We start from the raw sequence: 12,435 nt of genomic DNA, 5'->3' as shown, positions 1-12,435 counted from the left end.
AACTCCATAAATGTCGACCCGACATTTTACGAGGTGAAAAGGCGCCATATTTGAGAAAGACAAAACCAGCGAACATCACATTCACGCCGCCACCGGGAATCGGACACACGTCCTCGAGCCGCTCGAGCCTCGAGGACGTGGATTCGATTCGTCTCACCTTTGTGAGACTGAACTTCCGATTTCGGGGCCGTCCTCCCGTAATGGGCAAGAGGAAAGATTTTAGGAGCAAGAAAACATGCGCTTGCGCACGTGGCGTCGTGGAGAAAAAGAAGAAAAAGATTACGCGTGGCGTCCTGTGTGAATCCTGCGAGGTCGCATATATCCTGCCGCACCCAAACGCAGTGCCTCGCATTATATCACCGTTAGTGTTGGCACCGAAGAACCCGAAGGCACCAAGGTGAGGCACTCATTCGAACGTGGAAGATTAGTTGTTCTGTGAGCATAACTTTTTGCCCTAAAATATCGCACTCACTCGTTTCAGAGATGACTACGAATGCGGTGGTCGCATCCGCATTCATCATATTCATTTACCACGTGAGACAGCTATTCTTTACAATCCTAGTCACAGACAAACCGCCAAGCACGTTCCTCATACAGCCCTTTGCAACTGTGTGTCGTTTCAGCTTGTCCACTGTGCTTTCTTGCATTACACCTTCCGGAATGTGCTCCTCTGTCTCGATAAGTACAGTAAGTATTAGACTTTGCAACGTTGTCTTTTGGTGGTTAGTAGCAGCAATAACAAAAAAAAATCATTTAGAAAGGAGCGGGCACTGTATACTGCATGTTCTATAGAAATCATAAAAGACAGAGATAGGTTTTTGAAAAATGCATACTACAGTATTGCAGAGAGATGTCTAGCGGAAGCGAAGATTCAGTATGATTAGGGGCCTACGACTAGCGATTAAATAAATCGATCAGTTGTTAATGTGCCGAAAGAAACGAGCCTATAGCCCTTTAACATATCCCACCATGGTGGCTATCTTTTTAGCTGACAAGTACGAGGTCGTGGGTTCGATTCCCGGCATACATGCATGTGCGTAAGGTTCTCCATTATGGAGGACGAAATTTCACCGCAGCGGCCTCCCCCCCCTCCCCCATCTTTCATTCCTTGGTCGAGTGGTCAAGTTCGGCCACAGCGACCATATTTCACTGAAAGCGAAATGCAAATAAATAAATAAATAAATAAATAAATAAATAAATAAATAAATAAATAAATAAATAAAAATTAAAAAAAGAAGGAAGAAACGTTTGTACTATATATATCCTTAGGCTTATGTTCGCGTAAAAAAAAAAAAACGATTTTTCATCGTATATATATACGGTCAGACGCATTTCTGCCGATGTCCCTATAGGACCTTCGAAATACTTCGTAATGCAGGTCACATCGCCTTAATGGTCACGCACCGTAACGCTCGCAATTTAGCAAGGGCGTAAGCAACCACGTTGTTTCACTGTAGATACTTGCGACTGATCTGGAGCCCTCGATTACGACAACTGAAGAATTTTGTATTTAACCAAAGCATCTACTGTTCATGATGGATGCCGTAAAGATTTCTACAGAACACGAAGCTCTTTATGTTAATTAAACTGTGTGGTCTAGCATCCCAAGTCTGCACTGTGGATTGTAAGCGACGCCCGTATACGGAAGACTACGGATTTTTTTTTTTGGTCATTCTGATCACTTCGAGGTCTTTCCCGTTCATTCAATTCACATTCTGAAAACATATATATATATATATATATATATATATATATATATATATATATATATATATATATATATATATATATATATATATATATATATATATATATATATATAGTAAAGTGGAGTTAACATATGCCCGCATACTAAGCGGACCGAGGATGCGTTAACAACAGAAGATATATACATATGGTAATGAAAGAAAAATGCGCATGGCCCGCGAAAAATAATCGCTGATGCACTTGATAGTCCAGTGCTGGGCAGTATCGAAGATACATGTATCTCGGATACTATTTTAGATACTCTATGGGTATCTTGTATTTGTATCGCGATACGTCTCGAAAGACGAGTATCTGTATCTGTATTTCCGATACATTCGATAATGTATCGTGTATCTTAAGATACAAGATACTCCTATCGCAACACAACTGCGCGAAACAATAATCGCTGGCCAAGCTCCGCCTCTCAAGCTGGCACTGGTGTCACTAAGCCATCTGAATAAGTCTAAGGGCAGTGGTGTTATTTTATTTTTACGCCAGAGTCATCCAGTGAGGGTAGAAAATGAGGAAGACAAGCACGCGGACATCTACGCCCAGCCCACGTACCTTTTGTTAACGCGATAGCGTTAAAGAGCTCGTATCGCAGAAATTCCGCCGTCGGCGTCGGCGCCGGCACCGTTGGTTGTGAGCGAAAAATCATCTTGTGCTTGACCGAAAAATCGAAAAAGCTGCAAATAAAATAAATAATAAAAATGTTGGGTCCGAGTGAGAATCGAACCCAGCCCGTCTGCGTGGCAAGCAGGTGTTCTACCACACAGCCACGCCTCTGCTTGGTGCTGCACTGAAAGTAACTTTGATGCTTCCCAAAAATGCGTGTCCTGTATACAGGTGTCATAGTACGAGATGTAATATGGCAGTAATATTGCGTGGTGCAAGCGTACATTGCCATCGGGCGTCACACCACGTCAATATCATAACGACTTGGTGGTTTAAAGACAGCCACCCATTACAAAAGGCACACACATTACTGCGCGTATTCTCTTAAGACCACGTAGTGGGTGCATCGCAGCTTCGAAAAAGGTTCTCGCGCATAATTGCTCCTGGTTTAAAGCATGCTACCCATTACATAAGGCACACACCTTATTGCGGGCATTCTGTTAAACACTCGTAGTGCTCGAAGTGCGCACTATATAGGGGCAGGATATTGCTATCGCGTTCAACTCCTAAAGGCGAAGCTTAAGCGCCCCCCAATTTTTTCTCGATTTCTTTTCTTTTTAGTAGCGCCAATGCCGCGACACTTGCTCTCAGCCACTGTACATGCGCCGCGTACTCCACTGCGTGCGGCGTCTATCGCGCAAATTCTGATGTTGTTGCAGTGTCGTTATTGAAGATTCTCTTGCGTCTTGCTCCGTAACGAAATGTGATGCGTGCAAAAATGGGGTTGCTTTGCGTCGCATGGATTTTACATATCAGCGATTTGAAGGATCTCGTGGATGTAAGTTTGACTTGCGTGCAGTGAATTAACTTATATGCAAATAAGATTCTAACAACTTTAGCACAACTGGTACTGATGCTAGATCTAATATAGAGCAAGCGTTTACCTAGCAGAAAATATTTTGGAGTACCGTATTTTTCACTTCCATCTATATTTATTCAAAGAATTTATGAAATCATAATTTGTTTATTAGCACAAGTGCTTTCCAAGCTGTCATTTTGCATCACATACATTACCTATAGGTCTCTGCACTGTTTTTCTGGTCTGGTCACTGCAATATGTTTTGTAACGCGCTCCCAAAATAAGATTTCTGGTTTATTGTTCTGTGTGCTTTATTTCTACTACTCTTTACACATTTAGACGTTGCCAAGGCGATATTGAAAACAAATATATTATTATGTGGGCGTGCCTTGAGTATAGAGTACAAAATATTCTGCTTACCGCTGAAGAAAATAGCGAAATTGAGTTTGCATTATAATAATGGAAATCATTAGGAGCCATCTTAAAGATGTTAGGAAGGGGATTCGAGAAACGTTTTACTGAATGCTCCGTTTTACTCATGAGCGTCCCAACGAGCCGTTTCAGGCAATTTTCCGTAGGCACTGAATTTTCTACTGTCTCAACAGGTAAGTTGACGATACCTCATGCTAATAGCTTTTAAGGGCGCCGTCTGTATTGTGTTTCTGTACTCATTCAATGTGAATGTTTGATACAAAACCACCTCTTTATTTTACTTATATTTCTTTTCCTGTTTTAGGCAGTCTTAAATATTTTTCCTATTACTAATCACCACGTAGTAAGAGAGAGAATAAGAATGAAAGAAAGGCGGGGAGGTTAACCAGGGCTGAGCCCGGTAGGCTACCCTGCACTGGGGAAGAGGGGAGTGGGAAGGAAGGTTAGAGAGGACGAAATGGAGCTATAAGCGGCAATAGTGCGAATAGCGGCAGTGTCCTGCGACGCTTTGTGCAACTATACAATACGTCTGAGACATTTCTGTGTTGATCATGTTCTCTAGTTGCAGAAAAATTGCTAAAAGATTGCAGGTTAGTCAGCATATCAACAAAGAGTCCCTTACGCCAGCGACTAAGTACAATCATGGAAATTTATTGCAGTTTTACGTCATCTACGTATACACCAGGGGTCTCAAACTCAGCTCATAGCCGGCGGGCCGCAGTAGCGAAATTTAGCTCCAAGGGCCGGGACAGTGAAGATTAGAAGGACAGACTGGTGGGCTAGTTGGTATTGCATAATTGTGAACAGTAGCGCAAAAAATTCACACAGACGACGACAGAGAAAGACGGGACACAGCGCTAACTAACAACTCCCAGTTGTTAGTTAGCGCTGTGTCCCGTCTTTCTCTGTCGTCGTCTGTGTGAATTTTTTGCGCTACTGTTCACAATTAAACAGTGAAGATGGTGGGGTCGGAGAGAGTTTAAACAAAATGACGTTGCCATTTGAAAGGATCCCATATCTCATATATAGGTCATTTCTGAAGGGGATTTGGAGTCAGGATTCGAGAAACATCGATACCGACGTACACAACGAGTGAAATCCGGACGCGGATTGAAATGTAGATTTTTTGTTCCACGGTTATGCTTCAGCACATGGTGACCACATGTTCCCCACGAAAGAAATGCCTGAGACCAGTCATGTCTGTAGCTCACGAACATACTTATTTAGAAAATAAAAACAAATGGGATGGAGACTGTCATGTGTGCCGACCGGGCCGCTAGCGAATGGTCTCAAACCCCGTATACACAATGCGTTCCCCCCTCCTCTCCCCCTCCAAAAAAAAAAAAAAAAAGACACTACCAGCGCTGTTGCTGCTGTACGCCTGTTCGGATATACGGTATTGTGCAAACCTTCTTTTACGAACAAGGTAAAAGTCCACACCGGTATTTGCGCCGTCGTGCGAAGGCTTCCTATTGACGTTATTGTGATTATATGGCAACCCGCTAGCTGGTCGGCAAGCTGAGCAGCGACTACCATCAAATGCAAAATTGACAAGCAAGAACCGCTGTCAGCGAAGTGTATATAGAGTTGTCCTGTGAAGAAGCTAAAACAAGCCCCACGAAGTTGTTTTGGAAGAAAACTAATTCACTTTGATCAAGAAGGGCAAAACTTTTGAGATAATAACAGATATTTCATTCAAGTGAAACCAAATAGGTCACAGTTAAGAAATTTTCGAGCAGACATTTTCGTGCATAGGCGTTTGCTGCTACATTATATGGATCTATAATGACAAATATGAGAATGTATCGAAGTATTTTAAGATACAATTGCCAAGTATCGTATCGGATACAATTATTGCGGCAGTATCTTGTATCTGTATCTCCAATACTTTTTGTCTGAGTATCTTGTATCGTATCGCGATACAATTTCAAAGTATCTTTGCCCAGCCCTGCTTGATACGCTGATGACGCTCACAAAAAACACACATATGGCGCCAGTGCAGTTAAGTAATGTAACAAATATATATATATATATATATATATATATATATATATATATATATATATATATATATATATATTCGTGATGGAGGGGGTATGGGGTATACTTTTACGTAGAAATCATACTTGTTCTGCAGCGTCCAAGCATATCTCAACCCCGACCGCGAGATACGGAAAGGAAAATCGAGCGTGGAAAACAGCGCGCCAAGACGGGACAACAAAAAGAATCACACGTATGCAGCGCTGACAACAAGTGAACCTATTATCGCTTGACAAGCAATAAATAGGAAAACACGTGTGACGTCGCAGAAACAGCAAAGCGAAACGTCCCCACTAGACAGATTCGTCACCAGCACACTCGCTCTCAGGACCAGAGGAAACGGGACTTCTTCCCGTGAAAGGGCAACAAAGAGAGAATTGATGCATTCTTGATCTATTTTATGAATTTCGAAGTCTTCCCGAAGTTCACGTCTCATGCTGTCCGCATACCAGCCTATCACAGGGGGGGGGGGGGGAGGTTGCCCAGCCCTGTTTGCTTGCTGTTTTTGCTTTGCTGTTTTTGTGACGCCACATATGTTTGTCTATTTATTGCTTGTCGAGCGATAATAAATTCACTTATCAGTTAGCGCTGTGTATGTGTGCTTCTTTTCGTTGTCCCGTCTTGACTCGCTGTTTTTCACGCTCAGTGTGTGTACCAACTGGCCCGCCCATACAATCGCTGAAAATCGAATTCGTCCCTTCGCAACCGGCTCGGTGAAGGCCACTGATATACACAATTGCATTATACAACATGCAGGAAGAATGTCACTGCAGTGATGGATGAGAGAGAAAGACGTCGGGCAGAACGGTTGTGGCCTCAAAAGAAGCGGCCAGATAGCCCTTGCGTAATTGCAGTCGTCAGTGCTTTAAGTTAGATAGGAGAATAAGGGGGGGGGGGGGTTAATAAAGCGTATACGGATGGGACCCTCGCTCAGATCTTTAGGGTTAGGTTTATTATTCCAATTCCCAGGACGGGGCTCGGCCCCTTTTGCCTGGTGATCAGTAATAAGAGATCCTTGTTAGCGCGAACAAGGAGTTATCATCATCAGCAGCAGCTTGTCATGGCCACCGCAGGACAAAGGCCTCTCCCAATGATTTACAACCGCCCGTCCTACACAGGCTGTTTCGCTGCGTTATGAACCTGACTGTCGCCATGGAATGGTGCTTCGCAGCTGCTGTAGCCTCGAGGCCAAGATGCAGTGGCTTATATCATATGTAAGGGGTGGCCTGCTATTGCACCAGGGTGTCCAGTCCCTGTTCTGGTGAGGGGGTGAGACACATCAACAGTTTAGAAAGGTGTGCACTCCAGTAAACAATTTTATTCAAAAGAAATGCCAGGGATTTGTAGATGCCCGCTTGTCTGCGGCGGCCTCTTCCGCCCAGGCAATGATTGCCTTTCGTAGTTTTTTCTTCGGGGGACCGTATTAGGGTCTCCCGTGTCGTTTCTGAGGGAGCTGGCAGAAGCAGAAACGAAAAAACACGGACCTGAGAACAAAGGAGCAGGAAGCAAAAACGTCGGTCTTGTGCTTGCTACAACCCGATCTTGTGCTTGCTACAATTTTTTTCAAGCGTTAGTTTCTTGTTTGCGCTAACGCGGATCCCATGGACGTCAACCGATTCGCCCAGCAACCGGTCCAAATTGGCAATATCCCACCCTATTACCTTTCACATTTCAAATATGTACGTGCAAGCAACACATGTGGGTTAGAGGACACCATCTTCTCGTCAAGCAAAGTTGGGCTCCCGCTTGAACAATAGGCACTGCCAGCTGCGTGCATGTGCGTATCCGAGAGCTGCATGCATGTAGTGCGCATTTTAAGTGAAAAAGGAAAAAGAAAACATGTAGCAACCATTTCTCGGGTTGAAGGACATCTTCCGAGAAATTGTGCGTATACAGGGAACTGCAAAAAAAAAAAAGAAGAAAGACCTAAGCCAAATATCATTCCAAGTGAAAGCTGTCCAAACTGTGGAGCATTGATTGGCCTGTGTTTCCTTTGTCTTTATCATGCGTTTGTTTACTCTTTTTTTTTGTTCTTTTGCGTTCATTTCTTGTGTTTATTTGTTCTTTTCCGGCGCTGGCCTTCCGAACATGCAGCCTGCTTGGCTTACGTGTATCAAACGTAAGACCTGCGTGACGCCGACGCGAGACATGAGACTGTGTCTACCTCGTCATCAGCGCAGTATTCTGAAAGCCCTGAACAAGTTTTTGCTCGAGATGGAACTAGACAAGAGACTGAAGTAGTTAGAAGAGGTGTATATATATATATATAGAGAGAGAGAGAACGGGTCCAATCTGTCATCTGCTTAACGCATAGCCTTGAAGGCATAGGCTCGCCCACATATGTGGAAAACGCCCTATTATAATTAAAGTTGTCACAACTCCGATACTTCTATGACTTTGCGGGGTAAATGTAGCTTATATGACATGTAATGATGGCGTTAGTAAAGGGAAGAACATGTTCGTGAATTTTATGTTTAACATCAGCTGATACGAGCGTTTGGATACTAGGGAACATTTTTATCCCTTGAAAAAAATGTTAATGTCTGCACTAAGTCGCGCAAAGCTTGGCTAACTCCCGAGGCTGGCGTTTCGCTGTCGCTTTGCTGGCTCGGACAGTTGAATGAGCCCTTCGGCGAAGCTGGCGTTCAAGTGCAAGCAAGCGCTGTCGTTCTAAACGTGTAGCGGGCTCGGCTTATGTATGTCAAACGCTGGACGTTCGTGACGCAGACGCGAGACATGAGGTGACGACAAGGTGGTCCCTTAAACTGTTCCGCAGTTAAAATTAGCGAGAAACCTAGCGAAATAAAGAAAAAGCAAGGAAAGAGCAAATACATAGAGGAAAGATCGAGAAAATATGGCAAGGCGGAGTGTATAAGCCGCGAAGAGAAGATTCTCCCCCAAATATCGCTGGAGAGAATTCTGGCGCTGCGATTGTTCGATTAATGTCGGAATGAAGGTAGGTACCTAATCTAGCACAACTCCACAGTTGTGCCTCCTCTATTCCTGTTTATTATTGCTGTTTATTATTCCAGTTTTCTAAGCATTAGCACACACAACGAACGAAGGCAGTGATTGTCTGCATACGTATAATAACGCGGCTAATTGTTTCATTTACAATGCAATATAAAATTCGAAATTCTCAAAGGTCTTTGCAGCGAGAACGGCGAAGATACAAATTTAAGCATATCGGCGCGTACTAACCGCCTTTCCAATGACGGCCGGACCGCCTTACTATAAGCGGTTTATAGAGCTATATTATTATATAGCTGTAGTATTTTTCGAACAAAATTTTTTGGCAGGAACACGACACACACACATATATATATATATATATATATATATATATATATATATATATATATATATATAAAAACAATAAAATGCTAACAAAGGACCCGGAAGTAAAAGTTGAAAAAAATCAAGCACGTAGGAAAAATTGTTCAGTAAAGGACTGACGTTTCGGCCGCGGGACCGGCCTTCGTCGGAGTGATGCGAACATGCGACGGTACCGCAATATAAAATGCGCAGTAACGTATCATAGCGCTGTTATTGGCTGACAAGCGGTTGTTAAAAGCACGTGGGGAAACGGTGCGCGTGATAGGACAAGAAAAAACGAGAATACACGCGTGCGTACTTGCGCAAGACAAAACGAATAAAAGAGTAAAAAATGATTAACAATGAGTAAAACATGATGAAGCCACATAACGCGTGAGTCACCGGCACAAACATCAATAGCACGTCATAGGTACAACTGCGAGCAAATTATCGATGAACATAAACGCGGGTGTAACATCTTGTCATGATCCGACAAAGCTCAAACAGGGAACTAATCTATCTGCGTGAAAGCATAGCGGCAATAATAGCGGGGGTAGTCAAGAATGTTTAGGAAACTAAATGGGTAAAAATGAAAGTTTGCCAGCGCTTTCATTCATACCACAAGTGACGGCTTTAAACTTATAGATTAAATACGATTCTCGAAGCTCTCTTTCGTGGTGGGAACGGAAACCGGATTGAAGGATTGTAGCTGTAATATTATCAAATGAGTGGCCCGGAATGTGCACGTGTTTTGATAGCGGAAGGTTAGGAATGGTGGCAGCATGACACTTGTGGTTGTTGAACCGATATCTGAAGGGCGTTTCGGTTTGTCCAATGTACTGTAATTTGCAGACGGAACATTCGAGCAAATAGATGCAATTGTAAGTGTCACACGTAAAATTTCCTTTAATTTTATAGAAGAAATCAGAAGCAGTGCTTTTAGCAATGTGTGACGTCGTCATATGCGCGCAAACCTTGCATCGTGGTTTTTTGCAAGGTTGGCAACCGACATTATCGGGAACCCTTGTTTTAGATGAAGTTAGGATGTCATGCAGATTGCGAGACCGTCTGAAGACTACCCGAGGTGGCAATGGAAAGATTACTTTAAGATGGGCACTCTGCGCTAGTATGTTGAAATGTTTTTTGAGTATTGAGGAAACGTTTGGCACCGATGCTGAGTGTGTTAGAACTAAATTACTTTGTGCCTGAACGGATGGTTGCTTTTTAGCGCTGAACAAATCCTTGCGATTCAGCGCATCGGCTCTTCTGACGGCATCCTCAACAATGCGGGGTGGGTATTGCTGCTGAATCAAAGATTCACGGAGTTGTACGCAGTTTGCATAAAAGTCTGACTGCTCAGAGCAAATTCTCTTAAAGCGGAGCGCCTGACTGTACGGTATACTGGTTTTCCAATGTTTTACATGCGAACTTTTAAAGTGAAGATAACGGTGCCTGTCTGTAGGTTTCCTGTAAAGCCTAGTGGTTAGTTTGTTGTCAGAGATGCAAACTGTGACGTCCAGAAAGTTAACGGTAGAACGAGAGTAATCATGCGAAAACGAAATAGATTGGTGAACAGTGTTGAAATCAGCTATAAAAGATAAAAGTTCATTTTCACCATGGGGCCAGATCAAAAAGATGTCATCTATAAATCGCTTATAATAAAGAGGCTTTAACGCGCGATTTCTTAAAAAGTCATTTTCCAGAACAGACATGAAAAGGCTAGCGTAATTAGGTCCAATGCGAGTGCCCATTGATGTTCCACTTACTTGAAGGTAGTGGGAGCCATCAAATTCAAAATTATTAAGCTGTAAGATTAATTTCAATAAGGTAGCTAATGTATCACTTCCAATGGGCTTTTCATCAGACAGTTCTTCGTACGCTTGAATTACTGCCTTGATGCCATCGCTATGGGGTATATTGGTATACAGTGAAACCACATCTAATGTCACGAGCACGGAATTGTCTGGTATCACGAGTTCATCAATGTCCAACAAAAAATGATTTGTGTCTTTAAGATAGGACGAGAATTTACATGGAAGGCTACTGATTATTACATCAACGTAGCGGGAAAGTTGCTCCGTGACAGTGCCAATGCCCGAAACAATGGGGCGTCCAGGACAGTTTTCTTTATGTATTTTGGGCAGCAAGTAGAACCTGCCAGGGACGGGACTGAGCGGGACGAGGGAGCGTACTGCCTTGTCGCCTAATTGATTATCTTTTACGAGATCGTTGACGGTATCTTGGACAACTGCTTTAAACTCTTCAGTGGGATCATAGTCTAAGTGCTTATAAAAAATCGGATTGTTAAGCTGTCTATGGGCTTCGCTTATATAATCCGTTTTATTCATAATAACAACGGCACCACCTTTGTCGGCTGGCTTTATCACGATATCACTGCGATTAGCCAGTGATGAAATAGCTTTCCTTTCCTCAAATGAAATGTTTGATTTAAACGGTTTTTGCTTTTCGTAGGCTTTAAGCACGTCGCGTTGGACTGCTTCAATATACATGTCTAGATATTTATCACGTTGGGCCGGAGGGGTCCAACGGTTATTGGTAAACACAACTGGCTGCATGTCGCTAGTGGACGGACGGTCATGGAAATATTCTCGTAGGCGCATGTTACGTGAAAAATTCTCTAAATCCTTAGCCAATTGAAAATCGTCATATCCACCAGTTGCAGGACAAAAAGTGAGGCCCCGTGACAAGACGCGGAGTTCGTCCCTGTTTAGATTTACATGCGAAAGGTTCACTACGTTGGTGGACGGCGGCGTGCTATTATCTAGCTCAGGAAGCGGGTTTGTCGGGACCGCCGTTATTACCTGTTTTGGGAACAACGAGCGGTCCACGCCGTCACGGAGCAACTTTTTACACTTCTTGTCGTAAATTTCACTTAGCTTTTTCACTTTATACCTTTCTAATTCGGCAATTTCATGCACACTGAGGTCAGCACTCGCGTACAGTTGTCGTTCCGTGTTTAGAGAGTCTTTTACAGCATGCTGGTAATGGTTCTGAACAGTACGGGTAAGATCTAAAGAGGCTTTGTTAAGGATTTCATGCCATTGAGCGATATTTTTAGCGGACATATGGCTTGTGGCTGCTTTTACAGAAATACAAAGTCCCCTAGGTGCAACACGAGCCGCTAAATATGCACTGAGGGTTGAAGCATGCAGTTCGTTTCGAATGCGCTTTTCCACGGTTTTTCTCAACTTTAAGAATGCATGGGAAGTATTCGCCTTTCTGGCAAAAGGCTCACCTAGTCAGTTCGTCACTTTGTTTTCTGTCTCCGAGTCTTTCGGGGACTGGTCCGCGTAGCGCTTTGCGTTGCTGGTTGGGGCGGTCTAGGTCGTAGTCTGGTTCCTAGTGGACGCTGATCGGGCAGAGGGCCTGGTGGGATTGGTTGGGCGGGCTGGTTGAGACACGGCAGC

The 12,435-nt window shown here is 43.5% G+C and overlaps 1 protein-coding gene across 3 annotated transcripts in view; it reads left to right on the top strand.

Annotated features, from left to right (window-relative positions):
- Positions 1-605: 605 nt before the first annotated feature.
- LOC119383356 (uncharacterized) overlaps positions 606-12,435 on the top strand; it is a 46,914-nt gene continuing 35,084 nt past the window's right edge. For 2 of the 3 annotated variants that reach the window (XM_049412484.1, XM_049412483.1), the window contains exon 1: positions 612-687. In XM_049412484.1, coding sequence (XP_049268441.1) covers positions 661-687 — 27 coding nt within the window. In that variant the 5' untranslated portion in view covers positions 612-660. Of the gene's footprint in view, positions 688-12,435 lie in introns of all 3 variants that reach the window. The other variant, XR_007415118.1, reaches the window with a different exon arrangement.

This window comes from Rhipicephalus sanguineus, chromosome 2 (genome assembly GCF_013339695.2).
Source record: "Rhipicephalus sanguineus isolate Rsan-2018 chromosome 2, BIME_Rsan_1.4, whole genome shotgun sequence".
Lineage (NCBI taxonomy): Eukaryota > Metazoa > Arthropoda > Arachnida > Ixodida > Ixodidae > Rhipicephalus > Rhipicephalus sanguineus.
Note: the sequence above shows the minus strand (reverse complement) of the source record. Positions and strands in the feature narration are given on the sequence as shown.